Here is a 23,238-nt window from a genome sequence, read left to right as displayed (position 1 = left end):
TCTTTATAGAATTTTAAAAATATTTTTTATTTTTTGAAGAGAGTACAAAATAGTATTAAAACAAAATACTACAAATGATACAGAATTTCACTAAACAAAAAAAAATAAATTGACAGTATTTGTTGAATTGCTTAGTTTTGTCTTCAGATTAGTTGTTCAGATTACCAGATGTATGCATGCAAAACTGGAAGCAGAGAAAAAGAAATAAATATGAAAGAAATTAAGAAGAGAGAAAAAGGGGCCAGGGAGATGGGAATAAGCGCTTCCCTGGCAAGCACAAGTGTGAGTTCAATTCCCCGGTTCTGGAAAAAAAAAAAAAGAAGAAGACAAAGAAACAAATAAAAGGAAAAAAAAAAATGAAAAAAGAAGGAAAAAAACAGAAAAAGGAAAAAAATGAAAAAAGAAGGGAAAAAACATTGAGTATTAACTGCTCCTTTCCCTAGAACAGCAGAAATCCACAGTACAGTTGTCCAAACCATCCTGCTTACATACATAGATGTATCTCTTTCCCCCACTCCCTCTCCCATGCTTCTCAACTCAGTAATTCCTTCCTTTTGAACAGGCTCATTCCCTTTTCACAGTAATTATTGTACCCTTCAGATTTTATTTATTCTTTAGGGTTCTTACACTATGGAGACATTACAATGTTGCACATGCGGGACTGATTTATTTCACTTAAGAGTATGGTCTCTAGTTGCATCTATTTACCAATGAAAGCCCCAGATTTATCCTTTTTTTGTAGCTGAATAATACTTCATTGTGTAAAAATACCATGTCTTCTTTATCCATCCTCAGTTGATGGGCATTTGGGTTGCTTCCAAGATTTAACTGTGAGCAGTTGTGCTGCTATAAACATGGGTACACATCAACCGCTATGGTACGATGTTTTGAGTTCTTCTGGGAAAATACCCAGGAAGGGAATAGCTGGGTTGAATGGGACCTCCAATCCTAGCTTTTTGAGAAATCTCCACACTGATTTCCATAATGGTTGTACCAGTCTACACTTACAGAATTTTATACCTAGCCAAAGTAGGAAGTTTTTTTTTTATACAAAAACTCAAGAAATGCACTTTAGTTATGTTCTTTCTCAAGAAGGAAATATATGCTATACCAGTATGAAATATCTTACTAATTAAAAGAAAATAGTAATAAAAGAACATGAGTGATTTAATTCAGGAAAGAGGTCTCAGGAATTCCCAAGGTGAAAAGGGTCTTGAGGGAGGCAAGAATGGTATGAAGATTCCCTTCAAAGGGACCACTATATGATTCATAATAAATCTCATCCATAGAGTCATACATTTGTATGCAATTAAAAACTAAGTTTCCCCACAGAAGACATATGTCCAAGAAAACAAAGTTAGAACCACTTGATTTTCATTGTGATCAATATGAATATTTTACAGTTCTTTAAAAAGTTTAAGAGGAATTATTGAAAGGTACATGATAAAGGTAGCCAATGAAAAATGTTAGATAGTAATTCCCAGAAGAGTAGATTTTAAAAAAAATTGACAGAAATACAGCAACAGTGTATTGTATGCCTCAGTTATTAATTCATATGTAGATAGTCACAGCTTCAAAATAATGCCTTTTTGGCTAGGCTTTTCACATGTTATTCTATAGGGTAGGTAGGATGAAGAACAGTCTGTGTATGTCTGGGACAGGCTTAGATGATGACATTTTTATCTTGCATAGTACTAAGTCAGTTGATAATATATAAGGTTGGAAAACAACATTTGAATGATAACTAGAGATATAAAATCATTAGCTTTTTGGATGGAGAGACTGGGTGGGGAATAGGAAAGGGAAACTTTGCTTTTTTGGCATTATGTTAGTTCAAAGTTTGAGCATATTTGACTTGGTGAAAGTAACAATGAAAAAACAGTCATATGATAGCTTACTGAAATAGGAGTTTCTCCAATAGTAAATATCTTTTGATTGTCCAAACTCTTTCTAAAAATTAATTTCAGGGAAGTAGTCATAGATGTATTCACACATCTAACTATGAAGGTGTTCATCAAACTCATTCATGGCCTCAGTAAATGTAAACAGACTAAATTCCCATTTCAAGAGGACAACTACTGAACCTATTTTCTTTTTTTCTATGTCTTCAGTCCTTAGAACAGTGTATGACACATATTAGGTGCTCAGTAAATACTTGCTGACCATTTTCCCCCAAGAACAATTGGATTAGTGTGTAGAAAAAAACATACAAAGCAACCTACTATGTTTATTCTAGTAATCCCTCTATGTTGAAATATAGATGGATTTTATGTGACATTTGTTTATACCTATTTTTCTTGTATTTAAACAAATGACATTGACATTTAAAAATGATAAATTTTTTCCATAATTTTATTGATAAACAAATAGCAATGAGACAGTTTCAAATCAAATCAGTAGGACAGTTTCAATAATTAACACACTGCATACATTCTTCTTAGTGGTTAATTGCTGTACAAGATGCGGACTTGATATCCTATTTACAAACACCACTAGAATAAATCATTCTATTAAAAATGATAAATTTACAAACATTTTACATTTGACTTTTGAAAGTTTTATATATGTAAAAATTTTAGTCAGGGAGATAGCTCAGCAGCTTAAGCGCCTGCTTGGCAAGTGCAAGGTCCTCAGTTTGATCCCCACTAATATATATATTAGCGCAAGGGCCAGGGTTTAATTCCCCGGCTTGCTATGCCAGGCCGGACTGCAGGAAGCGCCGAGATGGCGATTGAGACTGGGTGTGTTGTTGCATGCCTGTAATTCTAGCGCTTGGGAGGCTGAACACAGGAGGATCACTACAAGTCTGATCTACGTAGTGAGACCCTGTAGACCCTGTACTAAATACAAATTAATTAATTAATTAATTAATTAATTAAATTTACTTCTAAGTTCCTTGATGGTTGAAACCAATAGGACATTTCATGATTCAAAATAATTCTCTTCATTTGATAAACAAAATGCATAATTTTTTATGTAGTGAGAAACAAATATTCCTGACACTAAGTTCAAGGAAGTCCCCACAAAGACAAGTAAGAGCAGTGTAGATAACACGTGTTATCTTCAACTCTGGTTTCATAAAAAAGTTAATGCTATATCTTAATGCAGCTGTTTCTTATGCTGACCTTCAATGGAAGCATACATTTATAATGCATCTTGGAGAAGGCTTTCCCACAGAGTGGCTGTCTTGTCCTGAAATTCTTCACTTGTACCTAGATCACAGCTCCAGAAGTTGGTCTAACTCCAAACTGAAAAAGAAAGGTTTAACTTTAAGTTCCTCTTTCATGATAGAGTCCAAAAATGTCCTGGAAGCAGGTTCTTCAACTTTTTGAGTTTACAGCCAATTAGGCAGTGTTTCCTGGAATGGCTCATCTTTGTGCACATTGAAGAATTTTGAGGCAAGTAGGCAATTTTCTCCTGGATTACCTCAAATGCTGTGAGCTGCTTCCCAGAAGTTGCTGCTGTCCTGTGTCCTATCATGTGCCCAGGCACAGTGGCCTCAAACATAAAGGACACATTTTCATGAGTAGTACTTTAACGTTTGCTTACTTAAAACATTTTAGTAACATAGAAGTCTGGAAATGTATCTTGGTGCTAGAGCACTAGGCCCTAAGTTCAATTCCTAACAATCTCCCAAATTGTCTTTTAGTAATGCCCAGCCACTACGGGGAGTTCTTATTGGGTTAGTAGACATCTGATATCTACGTTTTTCTTTAGCAGTCAGTGCAGATGATCTGTTTCTCTGTTACATGCAGTCTGGTTAATGTCTAAGCACTGAGTGTATCCCAGTACGCTTATCTGGTCTCTGAGTCTCAGCGGCTGCTTATTTTTTTGACCAACTAAAACCAATTTCCATTTCACATATCATTTTCCTTTCCTTGTGTCAACTGTTGCTTCTTTATTCAGTCACTGTCAAGTGATTCATCCCAGTACACTCAAAATAATCTTTTATTTTCTCAATGCTTTCAGTTAAAAAAAAATCTCTCTCTTATTTGTGTTTGTAAGCCTACGCTTCTCTTTAGCTGTCTCTACCAACCCTCTCTATACCTCTGCACTTTTCTTCTCCAGAGGGAGGTCAGTGATATTAGCAGAATAATTCAAGATTAAGTGCAGATGCAGCAAACATAGCAACAAGGTGAGGGATGACGGGTGGAAGGGAGGAAAATACCTGAGTGTTTGCACAATACGTTGGCGGTGAGTTGAGCTGACATGCTTGACCTGGAGAATAGCTTTATTCATGCCTGTGAGTTTACAAGGTGGATGTTTAAAAATAGTCACTTTTATGTGATGTAAATAGCTGAGTTGATACACAGAAGGAATATAAAGTCTGTACCTTCTATGGGGAAAATTCAGCTAACACATCCCTGTGTCTCTCCTCCATATCCATTCTGTTAACTATGGATTTAATGGGAACTGGATGACAGGCAATTAAAGGTTGTTGACAACCTGAAATGCTGATCTTCCGTGCTGAGTAAAGAGGTACCCATATGTTTTAAACAAGCAGGTGGTACGGTTAATACTCTGCTAAGAAAATCGAGAATCCCTGACTTGTGTTTACATAGAATTCTCTCCTGGGAAAATGGGTCACAGCACAGAGCCAACATTTTTCTCAGAAAATAATTTTGAATCTTACTCACAGAAATACCAAGAGTGTGTGCCATGAATCATGGAAGAGACAATTATGCTCTGTAAAATTTTCAGGACAAATTTTACTGTCAGGTCCTGCATCTAGTAGGCAGTGGAACTGGTCCATGGAACTTGGCGCTCAGACTTTTCCAATCAACTATGGCAGTTCCCTACTCACCCAAAAGCTTGCTGGTTCATATTTTTACCTTAGAAAAAGCTATATGTCACTTTCAAGATTCACAATGCTATTTCTTTCTCATTCTTTTTCTTTCCTCCATTGCCTGTTACTAACTTAGGCCAAGTGTGGATTGAAAATATTCAGAAAAAAATAAAAGCAAACCCCGAGGCTGAACTATATTTATTCAAGCTTTTCTCCTATCATTATTCCATAAACAATACAATATAATGACCTTTTACATAGAATTTACATTGCATTAGATATTGGTAATTTAGAGGTGCTTTGAAGTGTGCAAATACAGTGCTATTTTATATAAGAAATTCTGGTCATTGTATACAGTGGTGGGGTCCCTGGAACTTATTATTGCCAGTAGGTGGGGGAGGGAGCTGAATGTCTGACCTCCCTGGGTCAGTTTAGCAGTAGCGTGGACCATGATCAATGAATCTGCCTGCTATGTGAGCCTGCGCCCTGGAGTAGCAGAACCAGGCAAATCAGTGCTTACTATTTTGTCATAACACCATTCATAGACTAGTAATTTTATTTGTAAAGAGATAGCCTATGTAATGGAAAAATGCCTTTGTCTTTCTCATTCTCCAAAGGAGAAGGAAATGCAGTGTAATGATTTATCTTACACCTTAATAGTGAATAATTATGAGTGGAATCACAATTGTAGAGTTTGGTAGAGGAAAGTTACTCTGGGTAAGAGAAAAGTATGGGACTGTGATATGGGGATGCAGGGTCTGGTTGCCTTGTGAAAGGAAATGTTGGGGTTATATGCAGGGATCAGAGAGAGTTCCCCTGGGAAGATTTATGAAATTCCTGCAGCATGGTAATCAGACCTGCTCCATTACCTTACTAAAATCCAAAAGTCTGTCTGATAGCCAAATCTTGGAAACAACCAAGGTATCTGTCACCTGAAGAATGGATGAAAAAGATGTGGTATTTTTATACAATGGAGTATTACTCAGCTATAAAGAATGATAAACTTGAAGCATTTATATTTAAGTGGATGCCACTTGAAGATATACTCATAAGTGAAATAAACCAGACACACATGTGTAAATATCGTACAGTCTCCCTAGCATAAGAACGCAAAAGAAGAAATAAAAGTAGAAGGTATAGCACAATTAAAAGGACAGCGAGAACTTGAGGATTGGACAACGAGGAGAGGGAAAGGAGAAAAGCTGGAAAAAATGACAGAGGCAAAGCCATACATCTATACACACAAGATGGGTTAGGCAATGATCCTGAGACATCAGCAGGTTTTCAAAAATAGCAGTTAATGGGTAGGATTCTCACCCTGACTAACTATACATGCTCATACCTGTGAAGTAAGCAACTGCACTGAAGAAAGCAATACGTAATAGAAGGGTCACACTTGGAATGCCTGTCATTCTGGTCTTCTAAATAGGTACTGCTTGTCATGACATACCAATTATTGTCATACTGTCTCTCAAGTAAATGTTTGTTTTTTAAAAAAAGGGTAATAAATGAAAAAAAGAGAAGAAAAAAAATGTCACAGAATTGTCCTGCTACAATGCTGTATATGGTTAGATTTCTAAATTTCTGTGTAAAAATATGTAATTGTTTATGCATATTTTAAAAATATTTTTTATTTTTTAATTTTTTCTCCATATTCTGTAGAGACTTAAAGTTTAGCATATCAATACTAGATGGAAAATACGTGTTCCATGTTATGCCTAAGATGTTTGATATTCAGACAGATAGTGAGGTTAAACCCAACTGCATATGTTGTAGGGTAATAAAAAACTTCTCTTCTGGAGGGTTAACAACCTAAGTTTGCAGACCAAAAATTAGAGAAAAACAGACTGTAAGTACAGCCAACATTTTGGCCCTAGCCTTTCAAAGTCAGCGAAGACTCAGAACATAAGAGAAATTATAATGTAACATTCTGTAACTCAGTTATGTCCCAAATTTTCTGATCAAGGAGGTTATGAGGCCACAGAGCAATGTACAGTGTGCTTAAGGAGAGTCACATGGAGAGAAAACATTCTCTCAGGCTTTCACAGTGAGCAAATTGGTGAAGCAATGGCCGTGACTCATGCACGTGGCTGACACTGACAAAGCATCTGCAAACTATGGTACAGCGTAACAGAATAAATCCTGCGGGAACTTGACTGACCTTATCAGATACAAAAGTTACATTTCTTGCTATATAGGTCTTCCTTTATCTTAGTCTTAACCATCCAGCAGAAAAGTGTAAAAACAAGGTTTAAAAAGTAAATCCATATTAATATGCTGAACTGTAAAAGGCTCAAGTCAACAACTTCTGACATTGTCAGTCCTACAGAAAACCCACTGCTATTATGGACTACTAGACTATATTGGATTATTTTGCTGAGTTCATGTACCTAGAATATTTAAATGGCAATGGAATACCCATCTCTGACAAATATAAACAAAAAAAGGGGATACAAATGAAGGGCCATTTTATATCTGTATATACAAAATAGTTAGGATAGATATACAGCTACTTTCTCTTAATTCAATGAGAAGAAAGATTTGTACTGATAGTATTTGGACAGGATATTATGTCTGCATCTGCATCTTGTACTGTAAATAACCACTAAGAAGATAACAATATGCAATATATTAATTGTTGAAACTGTCCTATTAATTGGTTTTGAAACTGTCTCTTTGCTGTTTCTCAATAAATTTTTTTTTTAAAAAGTCTTTCTGTGATATTGGAGGTGGATTTATTCTCAAGCCTCTGTGGATGATGCCGTGTCGAGGCTAAGGGTGAGAGCAGAATCAAAGCCACATGCGCAGCCTATAGTGGATTTCTAACTTGTTGTCAACTTGTTACACCCACCTGAATTGAACTAGTGCATTGCTGGGTGTGGGAGGCCCACCTGAGTATTATTTCCAGCAGCAGAAGAGGCAGAACTGGAGAAGCTGTGGAGAGGCTGTTAGGGAAGCTGTTTGGAGAAGCTGTTGGAGCCGTCAGAAGCTGCTGATTCTTTTGGGCTATTCTGCTGGAGGACCTTGTCATGCTGGCTTTCCTCATGAACTTGACTGGTCTTGTTGGAGAAAGAGCTAGGGACCTCACTGTAGCTGAGGATGACTATAGTTCATTTTGAGTGAGCTGTGGTCCTCATCTTGAGCATCATTTCCTGGCTCCAGAGGGGAAGACGGCACACTGCTCAGCCTCCTGGAGAAGCTTGTCATGTTGGCTTTGCTGATGGTAACTTAGCTTTCCCCATCACTGGAGGAGCTCAGAACTCCTCCACTGAGGAGCAACGTGCTTGTTGCTGAGGATGGCTGTGGTACTTTCTGGGGGAGCTCTTACCTTGTGCATTGTTTCTTGGCTCCAGTTCAGATCCCTCAGCCTGCTAGCACAGATCCTTCATGCTGCTGGCATAGTTTTTCTAGTTTCTACTACTGACCTTTGGGCCTTCCCAGTGCATATCCATGCTTCAGGCCTGCATGAGACGTTGTTGTGGGCTCCAGGCCTCCTATTGGACTCGGGAGGAGGCATTGTTGTAATCTCTAGGTCTTCAACTGGACTCATGTAGGATATTAGGATCCATATCCTCAGCTGGATTCTTTGGTCTTTAATGTATGGACAGACTTCCTGCACTCCTTGTATATGACTCTTTGGTGATTCATTATAAAATAATCTTATGAAATGTGTCCTGCATTGCAATGTTTCCCTTGCAAAAACCCCAGACCATGACATAGCTCAACTCAAACTTCTCCCCTGAGCCACCTACCCATTTCATGCCTTGCATTAGCTCCCAGTGTCCTTCATGTCTTCTCGACATAGTAGGACTGTTCCTGCTTGTCATCTCTGCACTTGCCACTTGCTCTACCTGGAAAGCCCCCACCCCAAGGGATGCATCTTGGTGTGAGGATTTCTTTTAGCTAAAGAACAAATAGATGCAAGAAGAGCATTCTCATCACCCCCGTTCCAGAAAAGGGGAAAAAAGAAGCCTCATAGTCTTATCTGAAAGAATTCTGTCTAACCAGACCCTGTTACCATCATTCATACATTCCATATAATTTAAATGCTTTTGAACAATGGGCTCCCTTCGTCAACCTCATATGGAAGTAGAGGGTTTTGCCATCTTCTGCATTTCTTTAATAAATAATAGTATGGTAGCTCCTGAATCACATAAATCTTACATTACATGTATTCTATATTTTTCTGTTCATCCATCTTGTCAATTTAATTATCAGACTCATACAAAACCTATGAATGAGATATAGGCTATTGAATCCTCTCCTCTATTTTCACAGATATTCACAATATTCACATAGCTGTACCCTTGCCTTGGTCTAGTCTTTGTTTAGGTGTCACCTAGCTGCAAGAACTTGGCCATCTTTGTAACAGCTCACTATGCAGCTTAGTTACCTTGCTTGCATGGCTCCTTCATTGGAATTTAATGCACTGTTCACCTAGTTTTCTTATTGTTCTGTCTGTAGGGCCTAAAGTATTTGAGGAAGTCACTCAATGAATGTCTTCTTCTTCTTCTTCTTTTTTTTTTTTTTGGTGGAACCAGGGATTGAACTCAGGCCCTTGTGCTTGCCAGGGAAGCGCTTATTCCACTGAGCCATCTCCCTGGCCCCATCAATGAATGTCTTCTGACTGATGGACTGAATGAATGAACCAGTGGATGAATGCTATTGAATGGAGCCCCCTCACTTCCAGCTACCCAAATAGCAAAGAGGTGATTCCCACAGGAAACTAGGATCTTTCCACCTATATCAGTGAGTGAGCTTACCCCAGAAGACAGAAAAGAAGCATTCATTGAGATTCTTCCTAGCAAATTTTGTACCTTTCAGAGCAAATAATCATGTATGCTTATTAAATAAATTACAAAATAAATATGTATTAGGAAAAACAGATCATCCTTGAAATATTTATGTTCCAAAAATTCCTCCTCTCCATTTGCTCTGCCTGTTCTAGATGTGCAAATTACGCACAGCACTAATCTACTTTTCTTTGGAATACTTTTCCTTCCTTGCTAAATACAAGATTATGCACTGGCTTCAGTAGTGGATAACAGCTGTTTTTTTTTATGTTTCTGTGTTTGTAGTGCTGGAAAATTATCTAGAAGATTAATAGTTGAGGAAGATTCATGTTATTTCTGCAGAAAACACTGGTTTATGCAATAATCTAGTGAAAGTATTTTTTCCTTCAAGAGACTTCTACAGAAGAATGAGATGAATACAAAGTTCAGCGTCATATTGACTGCATATTTTGAACCTCTATTTCAAAGATGTAAGCCTCAGTGGGAACATTATTGTGGATAGAAGATATTTTTTTTTCTGAGAAATGGGTTGGCCTTACTTGCTTCCACTCTCCTTCTGTGGACAGGCCTCTACTGCTTGATTCTCCAAGCCTAATTAATAGAATCATCCTAGCTCTACAGACCAGGGTGCATATGTATGAAAACTGATCCTAAGTGTTCATTGACATTTCTCAGCACAACTTCTGCAAGCTCTTATTCTAGATCTTATAGAACAAATGCCTAAGCCCTTTTCCAAAGTGACTCTTGACTTCTGTTATTCACATTTTAAATTTCACACTGAGCTACATTCTGGCCTTTTATTTTATTTTATTTTATTTTGAGAGATAGTCTTGCTAAGTTGCAAAATTGGCCAGAGTGGGTTTGAAATTGTGATCCTTCTGCTTCAATCTTCCAGGGAGCTGGGGCAAGAGGTGTGTACTATCATGCTTGGTTTGACAAAGATTTCATTAAATCAAGGGAAAAATAATTTTACAGTGGCCTAAATACTACCTTCCATAATCTCCAAACACTATCATTTAGTTATTTCTAATCAGAAACCTTTCTGATTCCTCTGTAGGCCACTAGATTCTCCATTTAAATTCAAACCCTCTTTTATTGAATGGCAGTGTTTTGCTTCCACTCTTAATAAGCTGAACAAATGATTCATTATTTGAATAAGGACATGAGTCAGTTACTGTGATTCAGACCTATTATCCCAGTTGCCCAGAAGGCCATGCCAGGGGGTTCAAAAGCTCAAGGCCAGTGTGGGTAACATAGCAAGATTATCCTCAAACAAATGGACAATCAGAATAGCAGAGGTACTATCAAGATTACGTCCAGAAAACACTTGTGAGTTTGGGTTGTGTGATACAAGCAGAGTTAGTCTCTAATAGCTATAGCTTCATCTTTAATAATTAAGAAGGAGAATAAAACTAATCCTTCCTGAGATCCTATATTGTACTAAGTACTCTCTATAAATGATCTCAATTTGAAACTGTCCTCTGACTTTGGGATTTTGGCCACATTTAGCAGTGATTCTGAAGCTCTATGACATTAACCCAGGAAGTCAACATATAATAAGTCTAAAAGGAATTTCAGGAATTCAGCTTGGCTTACAATAAAGACTATTGATTTGGCTGTCTGGAAGAAAACACATGAGACACATATTTTGGCCATAAGCCAAATGTTGAAAATCAATAATTGACTGAAGTCAGAAATGACTAAGAGAAAAGTAATCTGAGGGAGATAATGTTAAATGGGAGCTTTCAGACATTTGAGAAGTCACATGTAAACATTTGACATTATGGCGAAGAGCAAAGCACGTCCTAGCGGTGGGCTGTCCCTATAGTCCCAACTGTGTGTCTGCAGTCCTAGAGACATGCTTACTTTAGTTGGACCAGTGTTAGTGGGTGGTTTAAAGAAGTTGGGATTCATTGCTGTGCAAGTCTCAACAATAACAAGCTGTCTACTACTATAGTAATTATTTTGACAATCCTTTGCATTTTAGTCTCAGTAGACAAAAACGATAAGGAACTGACTGATTTACTTTGAATATTTATTTTGGTGAGAAAAACGTATGTATTGAGATTCTTTTTTTCTTCCAACACTTTTCTTTTTCACAATTTGTTATTTACTCATCCAATCAATATTCATCCAGCACCTTTGTAGTGGACATGCTACCTTTTCACAACATGGGAAGATAGCAGTGGCCAGAAGAGAAAAATCCCTCGTTTTATGGAGCTTATATTTTGGGACATAGGGAGACAGACATCAACAACACTACAGATAAATAGGCTACAAACACAGCTAATTGCTGCAGAAAATAATAAAGCAGAGAGGAGAAATATGAGGAGTTCTCTATTATGAATAGATCAGAGATGATTTCTCATAAACATTTTTAGAGTTTTTAATGTCTCATAGATCTTTTTGGGGAAAAACTTAACATTTAACTACTAAGACATCCATGACAAGATATGAAAAATTCCCACATAGGATATGTTTTTCTTCAGAACATCTCTTTTTAAAGTGAAATTAAATAACAAAATTAAATGTAATTCTTAAATATTACTTTAATAGTTTGAATGCTAACACACAAAATAATTCTATGAACATTTACATTGTCATGTAATGTCAGCTCTGTTATTCTGTCTTACGTTATTATTTGAAATTTTATAAGTGTTTGTTGGTAGAAAGATGATGTAATATTTTTTGTAAAGTTATCTTCCAAACATACATGCCTAGTATTTCTTTTTACTGAGGATTTAAGCTTTTATCTAGCCAATAATTCCTAATATTTTTGTACATAAAATTAACTGCTTCCATAATTATTATAGGATTTTCCCTTTGCAATATTAAACATGCACTGAACAACACCTGATAAAACTCCCACCTATAAAGCACAAATGGAAAATTTCACTCTTTCCTCTTAGACTGCTTATCAGAATTTTTTGAGCTTTTTATGTGCTTTTATCCTTCACTTAATTTTCAAATGGCTGTAATTGAATATTAAAACAGTATCAAGTAGGGGGTATATTTATCTTCGTAGTCCTCCACTACTGCACATAAAGTGCCCACAGTGAGTGGTATTCATGAACACTGCCTCTGGGGTGACATTCCTCCCTTTCCTCAGCCTCATAAAGTCCACCATCTCTGCCTGATCCATTTCGTCAGTCTCTTCCATTTCCTTCCTCTCAGGTAGGAGTTTCTCCAGCAAAGAGAGCTTAATCAGGAGAGCTCAAGCCAGCTTCAGGAACATTTCCCTTAAATTTCATGATTAGGTGACTCTTACTACATGGTCTAGGAAAACGTGTTGTGATTGCCTTTAGCACACTCTAGCTGTCACCGTGCTTGACCCCTCACTTGGAAGACAGCCTGCTTCCACCAGCTAGATGTCCATACACATGTCCAGACTCCTCTTGGACCAAAAAGAGCATGGTCCTTCTGATCTAGCACAATGATAACATCACCTGGCTCTCACACTGAATCTTAGTCTCTTTCACCATGGGATGTTATCTTCTGGCTACATTTTATGCCGTTGTCAGTGTAAACTTCTAGAATCTTCTCTCAGACTTTCCTTCATTGCAGCTTTTACCTGAGTCTTTAGAACTGATGCATTCCCCGTAGCCCTGGCATTCTGTGCACAGATATTTCCTGCACTATTCCTGGTCCTGGCTCATGAATTCTTCTCTGCCCTCCAACAGTTGGCACAGCACCTTTCTTACCACCTTGGTCTTCGTGTTTGTCTTATGCAAAGGCAGTTTTCTTGTTCTGCTAAAATATGAATCTTTTAAGGTTATTTTGGGACATAAGGAGGACATCAACAACACGACAGATAAATAGGCTACAAATAGAGCTAATCACTATGGAAAAGAAGAAAGCAGAGAGGAGAAATATGAGGTGTTCTCTGTGAAATGCATGAGATTTTTACCTCTGCTTTCTCTTTGCAGCCATCCTCCTCCAAAAACAAATCAAAGATATCCACAGGAGAACCACAACTGATGCTCACTCTCCATCCTTAATTATCTGCTCTTTTGTCATATAATTCCCACCTTTAGCAGCAGCAAGAACTCTATAAGTTTGAGAAATCTGTTGAAACTTTTCTCTTTCATTTGAATTCTTATCAGCAAAGTATTTCAAGGCCAGTTTCCTATAAAATTCCTTCAGTTCTTCTGGGTAGCGTTGGGTTTGACTCCCTGAAACATCATAGTAAGTGCTTTCTTTCACAGTTTTCTATAGCTTATTAAGGCCGGTGTCAGGGAGCAGGATGGAGCATGGTTCCACGCTTCCATTTGTCACGGAACATTCTGGAATGTTCATCAGAATTATAATTGCCTGTTAAGTTATAAACAGTATATCTTGATTATGCTGCCTGTTTGGATTACTCACTCATGCTGATAGCCCATTTAAATGCAGTGATGATACACAGAATCATGCAGTCATTGTGACATACACCTTTAGAGACATTAGAAATGTTATTTCTTAGGACATTTGTCAACTTGACCATTCAGCTTTCCAAAGGTCTAGTCTAAGACTCAAGAATTATAGCTGGGTTTGACAAACTGTTGAGAACAAGGTAGAATTCTTTTTTTAAAAAAATTAATTTTATTGAGAAAAAATTGCAATGAGACAGCTTCAAAACATGTTGGTAGGAGAGTTACAACAATTAATACATTGCATATTGTTGTCTTTGTAGTAGTCATTCTTAGCACAAGATGCAGACATGCTATCCTGTCCAAACACTATTAGTACAAATCTTTCTTGTTATTGAATTAAGAGAAAGTAGCTGTATATCTATCATAACTATTTTGTATATACAGATACAAAATTGTCCTTCATTTATATCTCCTTTTTTTGTTTAGTTTTGTCAGAGATGGGTAGTCCATTGCCATTCAAATGTTGTAGGTGCATGAATTCAGCAAAATATTCCAATATAGTCCCGTAGTCCACAATAGTAGTGGGTTATTTAATTTAAAAATATTTATTTATTTGTTTATTTATGTGGTACAAGATTTTACTATGCAGCCTGGAATTGTAGTGATCCTTCTGTCTCAGCCTTCCTAGTGCTAGGGGTACAGGTGTGCACCACCATGCCTGGTTTTATTGACCGGCATGGTATGCCCAGGGTTCTGAGGCCAGCATGGCATGTGGCACCAGTAATTGAATCTGGGTCCTTGTGCTTGCTAGACAGGCTCTTAGAATGCCAAGCGATCTCTTCAGCCCCTCTTTTTGTTTCTTGAAATCAATTTTATTATGTATAGAACAATATATATAGGGGATAAAATGATTACTATATGAATCAAGATAATGTATCTGTCATAGTTTCTTTTATGTTTGATAATAGCAGCTAAAATTACTTTAAATTCTTAACAGATTATAATTTTGCTACCTGTATATTTTACAACAGATCACTAAACCAGCTCATCCCACATATCTGCTGCTGTGCATCCTTTGAGCTACATCTCCCCGTTTCCTCCCCTCCCCTGACTCTCTTTATGACAATGACTGTTTCATTCTTGATCTGGAAGATCTTTTCTATTCCCCAGCCTCACTTCCACTTGTAAGTGAGCTCATGCAATACTGGTCTTTCTGTGGCTGGGTTGTTTCACTTTGTATAATGTGCCCCAGGTCCATCCATGTGGCAGAGGGCAAACTTTCCTTCTTTTTAAAGGCTGCGTAATATTGCATCCCATTCATCTGTCGATGGGCATTTAGTTTGTGTCCATATCTTCACTGTTGTGAAGAATGCTGCCATTTCATGTAGGTTATCTCCGTGAAGGGTGACTTCTTCTTCTTAGTGTTCGTACTCAGAAGAGGGATTGTGGTGTTAGTTAGCAATTCTATGTCTGATTTCTTCAGGAATATCTCTCCGGTTTTCCATAATGGCTGCCCCAATCTACAGCCCCACCAACAATATCCTGAGTGCCATTTCTCCACACCCTCTACTCCCTCCCCAAGTTTTGCTGCTACCCATCTTTACATAGATGAGGTGATATCCCCAGAGGGCTGTGACATGGCCTGTACTTGAGAAGCCAGCAGGAGATAAGTCTGCAGGGCAGCTTAGCACAGAGAGATGACTTAGGGGAGGTTGGCATTTCAGACACAAAGGGAAAGAGGGAGGGCACTGCTGAGGTCATGGCACCCAACCCTGTCGAGTGCTCTTGAGAGGCCAAACTGAAACCTGAAGAGGCCCACAAGATGAGACAGGAGGGTAGCAGGTTCCTTCCTGAGCATATGAGATCTCACCACTCATTTTATTGTTTCTGTTAGAAGGATTTCTATAACTTTGTTTCCAGTTTTGGGGATGCGAACCCTCTTTTTAAGCAACTCTGTGTGCTTCTAGGGTTAGTTACTTCAAGTCTTTTTATTGGACCTGGATGTTAGGATTAATCAATGCATCAGCAACCATGATGATATTTTTCCATAAGACATATTTCTGCTGCACCTGAGAGCGAGCGTATTTTTCTTAGACTTTTTTTTGCTGTTAAGAAACCTTCGACTCATGCATTTTGATGGCTCAAAGAGTGCATTAATAGTAGTCTAATCACCGTGGAGACGCGGCCGCTTCTGTGCTCTGGCTCCGAGCTCAGGTGGCACGTCTCTGTGGGAACGGTAAGTGAATGAGTCTGCTGCTCACTTAACCCGCTGTTCTTTTCTTCCCTGTTTTCTCTCCTAGGCGACGAATGGAAGACTGCTGTGACCCCGCCCATCTCTTCGCTATGACTAAAACGAATTCCCCCATGGGGAAGAGCATGTGGTACGACGGGGAGTTCTTGTACTCGTTCACCATTGACAATTCTACGTATTCTCTCTTCCCTCCGGTTAGTATAGCTCCCGCATTTCAGTAAAGTTCCTTATACGTCTTGATGTTGTCGGAAAGGGATGCTTGACTCTGCCTGACCCTTTGGACCTTATATTTCATCTTCATTTTAAGTGCTTTTCCTTACATCTGTCATTTTCTGATGCAGATATCTCATAAGTTTTTGATGCAAGGATGGAAGTAATATGTAATAGAAAAATAGGACATTTGTAGAGTTACGGTTTTCTTTTACATTCAAATCACATGAAACTGAAGGAAGCAGACAAGCAGAGAACGGTTAGGGAATTGTGAAGTTCTAGTGTTCTGTGATGGCTGTGGAATGATCCTGATGATTTGTGGGGTGGGGACTCTTCTTAGAACTGATCTAGCTTTCTGGGGATGGGAGCCATACAGCAAGAATTTGCCTCTGAGAACTTCTAAATTTAACCCTGTTGTTACATGAGTGCTAAGAAGGAGAGGAGTGGTGGATATGGATTTTTTCTTTTAATGTATTTACTCCAGGGTCTATAAGGTCTCACTACCAAGACTGGACTCATAGTGATCCTCCTGTTTTCAGCCTCCCAAGCACTCAGATTACAGGTGTGTGCCACCACACCCAGTCTTAGTCGCCTTTTGAGTGTGCCCCAGGGATGAGACCAGCACAGTGCACTAGGGATTAAACCCCAGTCACTGAGCCTGTCTAAGCAGGCACTTTAGTCCACTGAGCTATCTGTTGGGCCCTGGACTGGTGGATATGGAAGGAAGGAATTCAATTTGGCCACTTTTGAAATGATCTCTAATAAGCTTTGTTAACTTAACGTTTTTCTTCTTGGTTTCCCAAGCATTGGGATAAAGTCTATTACTAAAATATGTTTTAGGCAACAAGCAGAGGAAAAAGGAAACCTTTATTCTAGAGAATTTGGGGCGGGAAGGAGTGCCTTCATTGAAATTGTTTTAGGAAGAAACTGAGATATGAATCTTGGCTTTCACAGGCCTTCTAGCCACTCTTCTTTTGGCCAGAAGACTGTAGAAAAAGCATTTACAATCAGAGTTAGAAAGTGTGATCATGCCAGGCATGGTGATGCACACCTGTGATCCCAGCACTTGGGAAGCTGAAGTAGGAGGATTGCTACAAGTTCAAGGCCATCCTGAGCTACACAGTGAGTTTAAGATCAACCTGAACTACATAGCAAGATCTTGTCTCTAAAAAAGAAATGTGCTATTGACCTTGTGTCTTTCTACTAATAAACAGCCAGAGCCCTTATTGAAGCCTACAAATTTGAAGCGCAAGTCCTACCAGACCCAAAGTCTACATGAAATAGCCTGTATTTACTAGCTCATCTTCAAGTGTGTGAGTCTAATTGAGTGGTTTCAGAGTGTAGTGGTGAATTAGTTGAAAAATTAATTTAAGAAAATGGTTTAGCTAAAGACCAGTAGTCATGTGTCTTCTCTCTTCACATTGCTCATTTGACTTTACAAGGGTTCCCAGTGTCAAAGCAAATGACTAAAATGTCATAAAATCTGACAGGGAATCTTGTCTCCATCTGACTCATGCTTTTGGGTAAGTCATCCAGCCCCCTTGAGACTCAGCCTTCTCATTTGAATTATGGACGAGGAGCATCTGTCCCAGAGATTCACAGAGTGGTGGTAAATATCAGTTTAGATAATGCACGTTAATGACCTACAAAGCACTATAAACATTGGTGTTACTGTTGTTTTGCTTCATACGGTATGTTCTGAACCAGAGGATGGAGAAGTATGATTTTGTGAGTCATAGTTTGGGCCAGGTGCAGGGATCTCCCTAGATATTTCTAAAAGAGATATCTCAGATAGGGGATTGGGTACTTGATAAAGCAATTGCAAGAATAGAAAACCTGGAATCAAGAGGCAGATCCTAGGGCTACTGAGTTCAAGAACTTGCTGGTGCAACAGTGGTCTAATGGTGAGGAAGCCCCACTGTCTTTGCTCTCAGCATGGCTATAATGGGCCTCAACAGAAACAGGGGCCAGGGGCTGGCAAGATAGCTCAGTGGACTAAGCACTTGTTCAGGTAAGTGCAGGACCTGGGGTTTGATCCTCAGAACCACATGCTGCACTGGCCCTGCCCTCTGGAGTGCTGAGCTGGCCACTGCATCTGGGCATGGTGGTGCACACCTATAATCCCAGCGCTGGGGAGGCTGAAAACAGGAGGATCACTGTGGGTCCAAGCTGTGTAGTGAGACCCTGTACAAAAAGAAAAAGAAAGGAAGGAAAGAAAGAGAGAAAGGAAGGAAGGAAGGAAGAAGAAAAGAAGGAAGGAAGGAAGGAGGGAGGGAGGGAGGGAGGGAGGGAAGGAAGGAAGGAAGGAAGGAAGGAAGGAAGGAAGGAAGGAAGAAAGGAAGGAAGAAAGGCCAGAAGCCAGAGGTGGGTTCTGATTGTCCTCCTTCTTCTGGTCTCATTTGAATTTGGATGAGATGAGTTCACATCCAAAGCACTAGCTGCAGCAAAGTCCAGGAGAGGCAGTTTGCATCTTTCAAGCTTCAGCAGGAAGCTGGGAAGCAGGTGAGCTAGAACTAAACCAAGCCAGTCCACAAAATGCTCTGTATACAAAAACTGATACCACCTAGCTGTGAAACGAAGAAGAGATAAGGAAGCAATCTTCTTTAACATTGAGAAAACTGTTCAGGGAGATGCAAAAGAGGCTTTTGATAGATGAAGGCTTTCAGTCATACCAACTGGCTTCTGACTTAATACTGAAGAATAGATTTGAAGAAAAGAGACGATCAAAGAATATAAACTAGCCTCCCATCTTATCTGTTGGTTGCAGCAGCAGGGTATGGGAAACATTTCCTCTACAAAGTGTGTGAAAATAAAAGCTCTTGCGTCTTTGTGGCCACTGTGAGATCAAGGGCCCATCCCTGAATAAGGAGAAAAAAATCCCCTTCAGAACCAAAAGCCATCCCATCATTGTGCACGTACACAGTCATTACAGAAGGCTGAAACAATTCAGTGAAGGGATACTTTTGAAGTCTCCTAAGTATTTTTTTTTGCTGAGAGTCTGACATGACTAGCTAATTTATGGAAATCTTGGGAAATAATTTGCATCACAAAAGTATGCTGTATTTCTCTCCGCCTTTACTCATGATTATATGTTAGCAAAATGTTTCTAGTTTGTTTTAAGTAAACTAAGTTGTTAGTTAATTAATTTGCTTCATTCCTGTTCCTTGTGAGAAGAAAACAGAATGTGCAGAGTAAGCAGAAATATAGCTGAACAGAGTAGGTTCATCTGGTGTTGGCGGTGTGAGAAAATTAGCCCTCACTTCCCTGACTTTTGGCACAATAGTCACTTGCCCTGTAAATTCAGATTGTGTTTCTGTGCCTTTATACTTTTCTCCTACAAGAAAGAGCCCTGTGAGTGCAGTTAGCGAGTTGCTTCTTATTTGGAGCTCCTGCAATGTCTCATGGCCTCGTTATCAAATTTTCTCAACTCTGCCACATATTGTACTTACCTATGTAGCTGCCTAGTAACACATTGTTTTTTGAAAGTCTTTTATCACAGATACTTCTATCATCTTGTGAGCTTTTGAAGAGCAAGAAGTTTTTCATTTCTATGCCACTGTAATTGGTTCCCACTTAATAGAGATGTTCGCTCTTCTCTACTATGTTTTTCTGGGGTTCCCTACATACATGTTTTAACTCTCACATAGAATTTTTAAAGGGGAGAGAGAGAGACAGAGAGAGAGAGAGAGAGAGACAGAGAGAGAGAGAGAGAGAGAGAGAGAGGGCGGAGAGAGAGAGAGAGAGGGCGGAGAGAGGAGAGAGGGGAGAGAGAGAGGGGAGAGAGAGAGAAAGAGACAGAGAGAGACAGAAAAAGAGAGAGGAGAGAGAGAGATTGGAGAGAAATGTGATGGTGTGTTTTCACTTTGAGAATATCAGCCACATCCTGGGGGTCAGAATTTGATTTTTCTTCTTTATAAGTACTGTCCTTTTACTTGCATCGTCCAGGGTTTCCAGGAATTACTAAATAGAGTCTAGTGTGGCTGAAAATACATTGCTCAGGAAGAGCAAGAATTTCATTGGAAATGAGAAAATGATGTAGATGGAATGTTAGAAGCCACATCTGTGCTGATAGAATCTGAAATACAGTCTTCTGGTGTCATGAAAACAGCCATTCTCATCATTCTGTGTCGTTGTGCTGAACAGTCACAAATCCTTCTTGTGTCCTGAGTATTCATTCACCCAATGTCACACATGCAGAATCACAGAATGCCATTAATGTACCAGACCTGGCCGTCCCTTTCTGTCTGCCTAGTGTGGCCAGAGAGTCTCTGTTGTGTTCCACTGGACCTGGGCCTCCAGTGTCCTTGGTCCATGGGAAGGTCAGCAGGACATTTGGAAGTCATTTGTTAAACGAATACATTTTCCCCTCTTTATATTAATGTGCTTATTAGAATTTTCTGAGCTCCTAGGTAGTCCTGATGCTCCCAAAAATTATTTCCTGTGGAATTTGTACTGTGCTGTTGTGATCAGTTTTCCAAGTAAATACCTTTCCAACTGGAAGGAAACAGCGTGGTAAACACAGATCTCTGCCAGCTCTGCCTGGTGTGTGCCAGGTGATACTGTTAGGCTGGCTTTGGGCTGTTTTATAACAGCAAAGTGACCACCTGTGGAAGCCATAAGATGCTTACCACTTTTTTTTTTTTTTTTTTTTTGTGGAACCGGGGATTGAACTCAGGCCCTTCCGCTTGCCAGGGAAGTGCTTATTCCACTGAGCCATCTCCCCAGCCCCATAATATCCTTAGTTAGCTCAAGCAGTAAGGAATTACAGAGTGGATGATTCAGGTGTGGGGTGCCAGTCACATGTTGACACCAAATGCCGGTCCCCTACATCTTACTCGTTCATCCTAAGGTGATGCTCAAGGAAATGGCCAGTTTGGGTTCAGGAATCCAGGAGGAAGAAGGAGGATACAGACCAGGAAACTCTGACAGATGCCTGCTTCTGTGTCTTTGGTCACGACTGCCACATGGCCTGTGTCGTGGGAAGAGAGGTCAAAAGTTCAACATTTTGGCTTTAGGAAAATGCATTGAATTTGCTATCCTACATTATTTGCCTTAGTTTCTCCATATGTTATCTTGCTTTTACACCATCTCTGCTTATCATCAGGGTCACAAAAGTTTTATTCCATGGAGAAGAGTTGATAGGTAGAAGGGCTAGGATGTGAAATTCGGTCTAATTTCAGAAGTTATATTGTTTATCATCTTGTTTATTTCTTGAAAAGATTTAGGTTCTACTGGGTTAATTGTCATCTTATCACTCAGTCACCTTGAAATCATTTTAAAGATTTTCATTTTCCTTATAAGAATAGACTGGGAAGCATAGGAGAAATTGCTTTTGCAGCTATTCAGGGGGAAAAATAGAGAGTACACAGAGATATGCAGGTTATGGGATCGTGTCCTATACCATCATCTCTCTTTGGCTTTGAACTCTCCTGTAGCCCATATTGAAAAGAGAAATAACAAGTTTGATTGTTTTGATTTGATTTTTAAAAGAAGAAATCCAGGTCCTCAAATGGAGGCAAAATGAGCCTTTTCACTTGGCTTCTTTGGTGTAGAAATCCAGAACACTGTCCAACTACTATTGAATAATTCAGGTAATTTACAGTATCAGTTTTGCTGACTGCCGACAGTAGAGAACTGTATGGGGATGGGGGTATGAAGATCTGTATTCTGTACATTATTTTCACCCTGGTGGCATTTGTGACCCTGGAGAAGTTACATTGCCATTTTTAGCCTGAATTTTGTAATTTTCAAACTGGGATGAATAGTACCTTCTGTTCATATTTATGAAACAAAGTTAAAATAGATTATAGGCATAAAAGTGCTTCCTAATAAATACTCTGACAAAGGACATGAAAATATTACTGTGTTGTTTGCCTCACCATGTGTGGGTATAAGCAGGTCTTAGAATTCCGCAATGCCGGGAACCAGCCAAAGAAAACAAAACTACGACTGGCAAAGGGGTGAAATCAATTTCCCAGGAGAGCAAAAGGAAATGGATCTGTTGAGCCCGGAATTCAGAGAAGGGTAAAGTGGTAATAGAGTGCTCTAACGATTGTGCCGACCGTACATTTCTGTCATTACACTTCCATAATGATTATGTACATTTCTGTCATTACACTTCCATAATGATTATGATAAACTAAAAGTACAATGAGGAATAGATTTTTAATTTCCACTGAGTTAAGCTTCCATATCCGAAGAATGGGTTAATGGCCACCAAGCTTCACATTGCTCTGTCACTGTCACTGAGGAGGCCAGCGGATCCTCACAGGACTTCCTGACATCTGTTAATGTTGTAAAGAAAAGAAAACAAACAATTCTAAGTGAGGAAGCGTGGTGAGGATGCCCTCACTATTGTAAAACTGGAGGTAAACTAGAAAATGATTTGATCTTCAAAATTAGAAATACCTGAAAATCAACCTTGTTCTCTAAAGAAAATTCATGAGTTGAGAACAAAATAAGAAATAGATATAAGTACTGGTTTATGTTCACTGGTGTGTGGCTCTTTTTTGACAGAGTGTAAAATTTAGTTTAAAGGCTTATAAGGCCCAGATGTCTAGCTTCCTGGAAAGAGTCCAAAAGGAGGCATGACATCCATTAGTGCTGAGTCGCATTTCATCCGGTAGGTCTGACGGGAGTGATAACTTCTCTTAGGAAGTGTTACTATTTTGTATAACATTTCCTTCTTAGGTTTAGTGAGATGACAGGGTGTTTTCCTATAGAAAAAACCTGGTGTTTCCTTTCGTCAGTTTTTTCATTTTAGTTTTTTTGTTTTGTGTTTGTTTTAATTTCCAGCAAAGGCCAAGGTGTAGGAAGGCATTTCCATTACACTGTGATTTCGTTTTG

The 23,238-nt window shown here is 39.0% G+C and overlaps 1 protein-coding gene across 1 annotated transcript in view; it reads left to right on the top strand.

The window, feature by feature from the left end:
• The window catches only part of St8sia1 (ST8 alpha-N-acetyl-neuraminide alpha-2,8-sialyltransferase 1), a 154,475-nt gene that overhangs the window by 40,500 nt on the left and 90,737 nt on the right, over positions 1-23,238 (top strand). Inside the window, exon 2 of the mRNA XM_004634549.2 lies at positions 16,232-16,376. Within this exon, the coding sequence (XP_004634606.1) occupies positions 16,232-16,376 (145 nt within the window). The remainder of the gene's footprint in view (positions 1-16,231; positions 16,377-23,238) is intronic.

This window comes from Octodon degus, unplaced genomic scaffold (assembly GCF_000260255.1).
Source record: "Octodon degus isolate 3935 unplaced genomic scaffold, OctDeg1.0 scaffold00064, whole genome shotgun sequence".
Lineage (NCBI taxonomy): Eukaryota > Metazoa > Chordata > Mammalia > Rodentia > Octodontidae > Octodon > Octodon degus.
The sequence above is the reverse complement of the archived record's forward strand: the minus strand, read 5'-3'. Positions and strand labels throughout refer to the sequence as shown.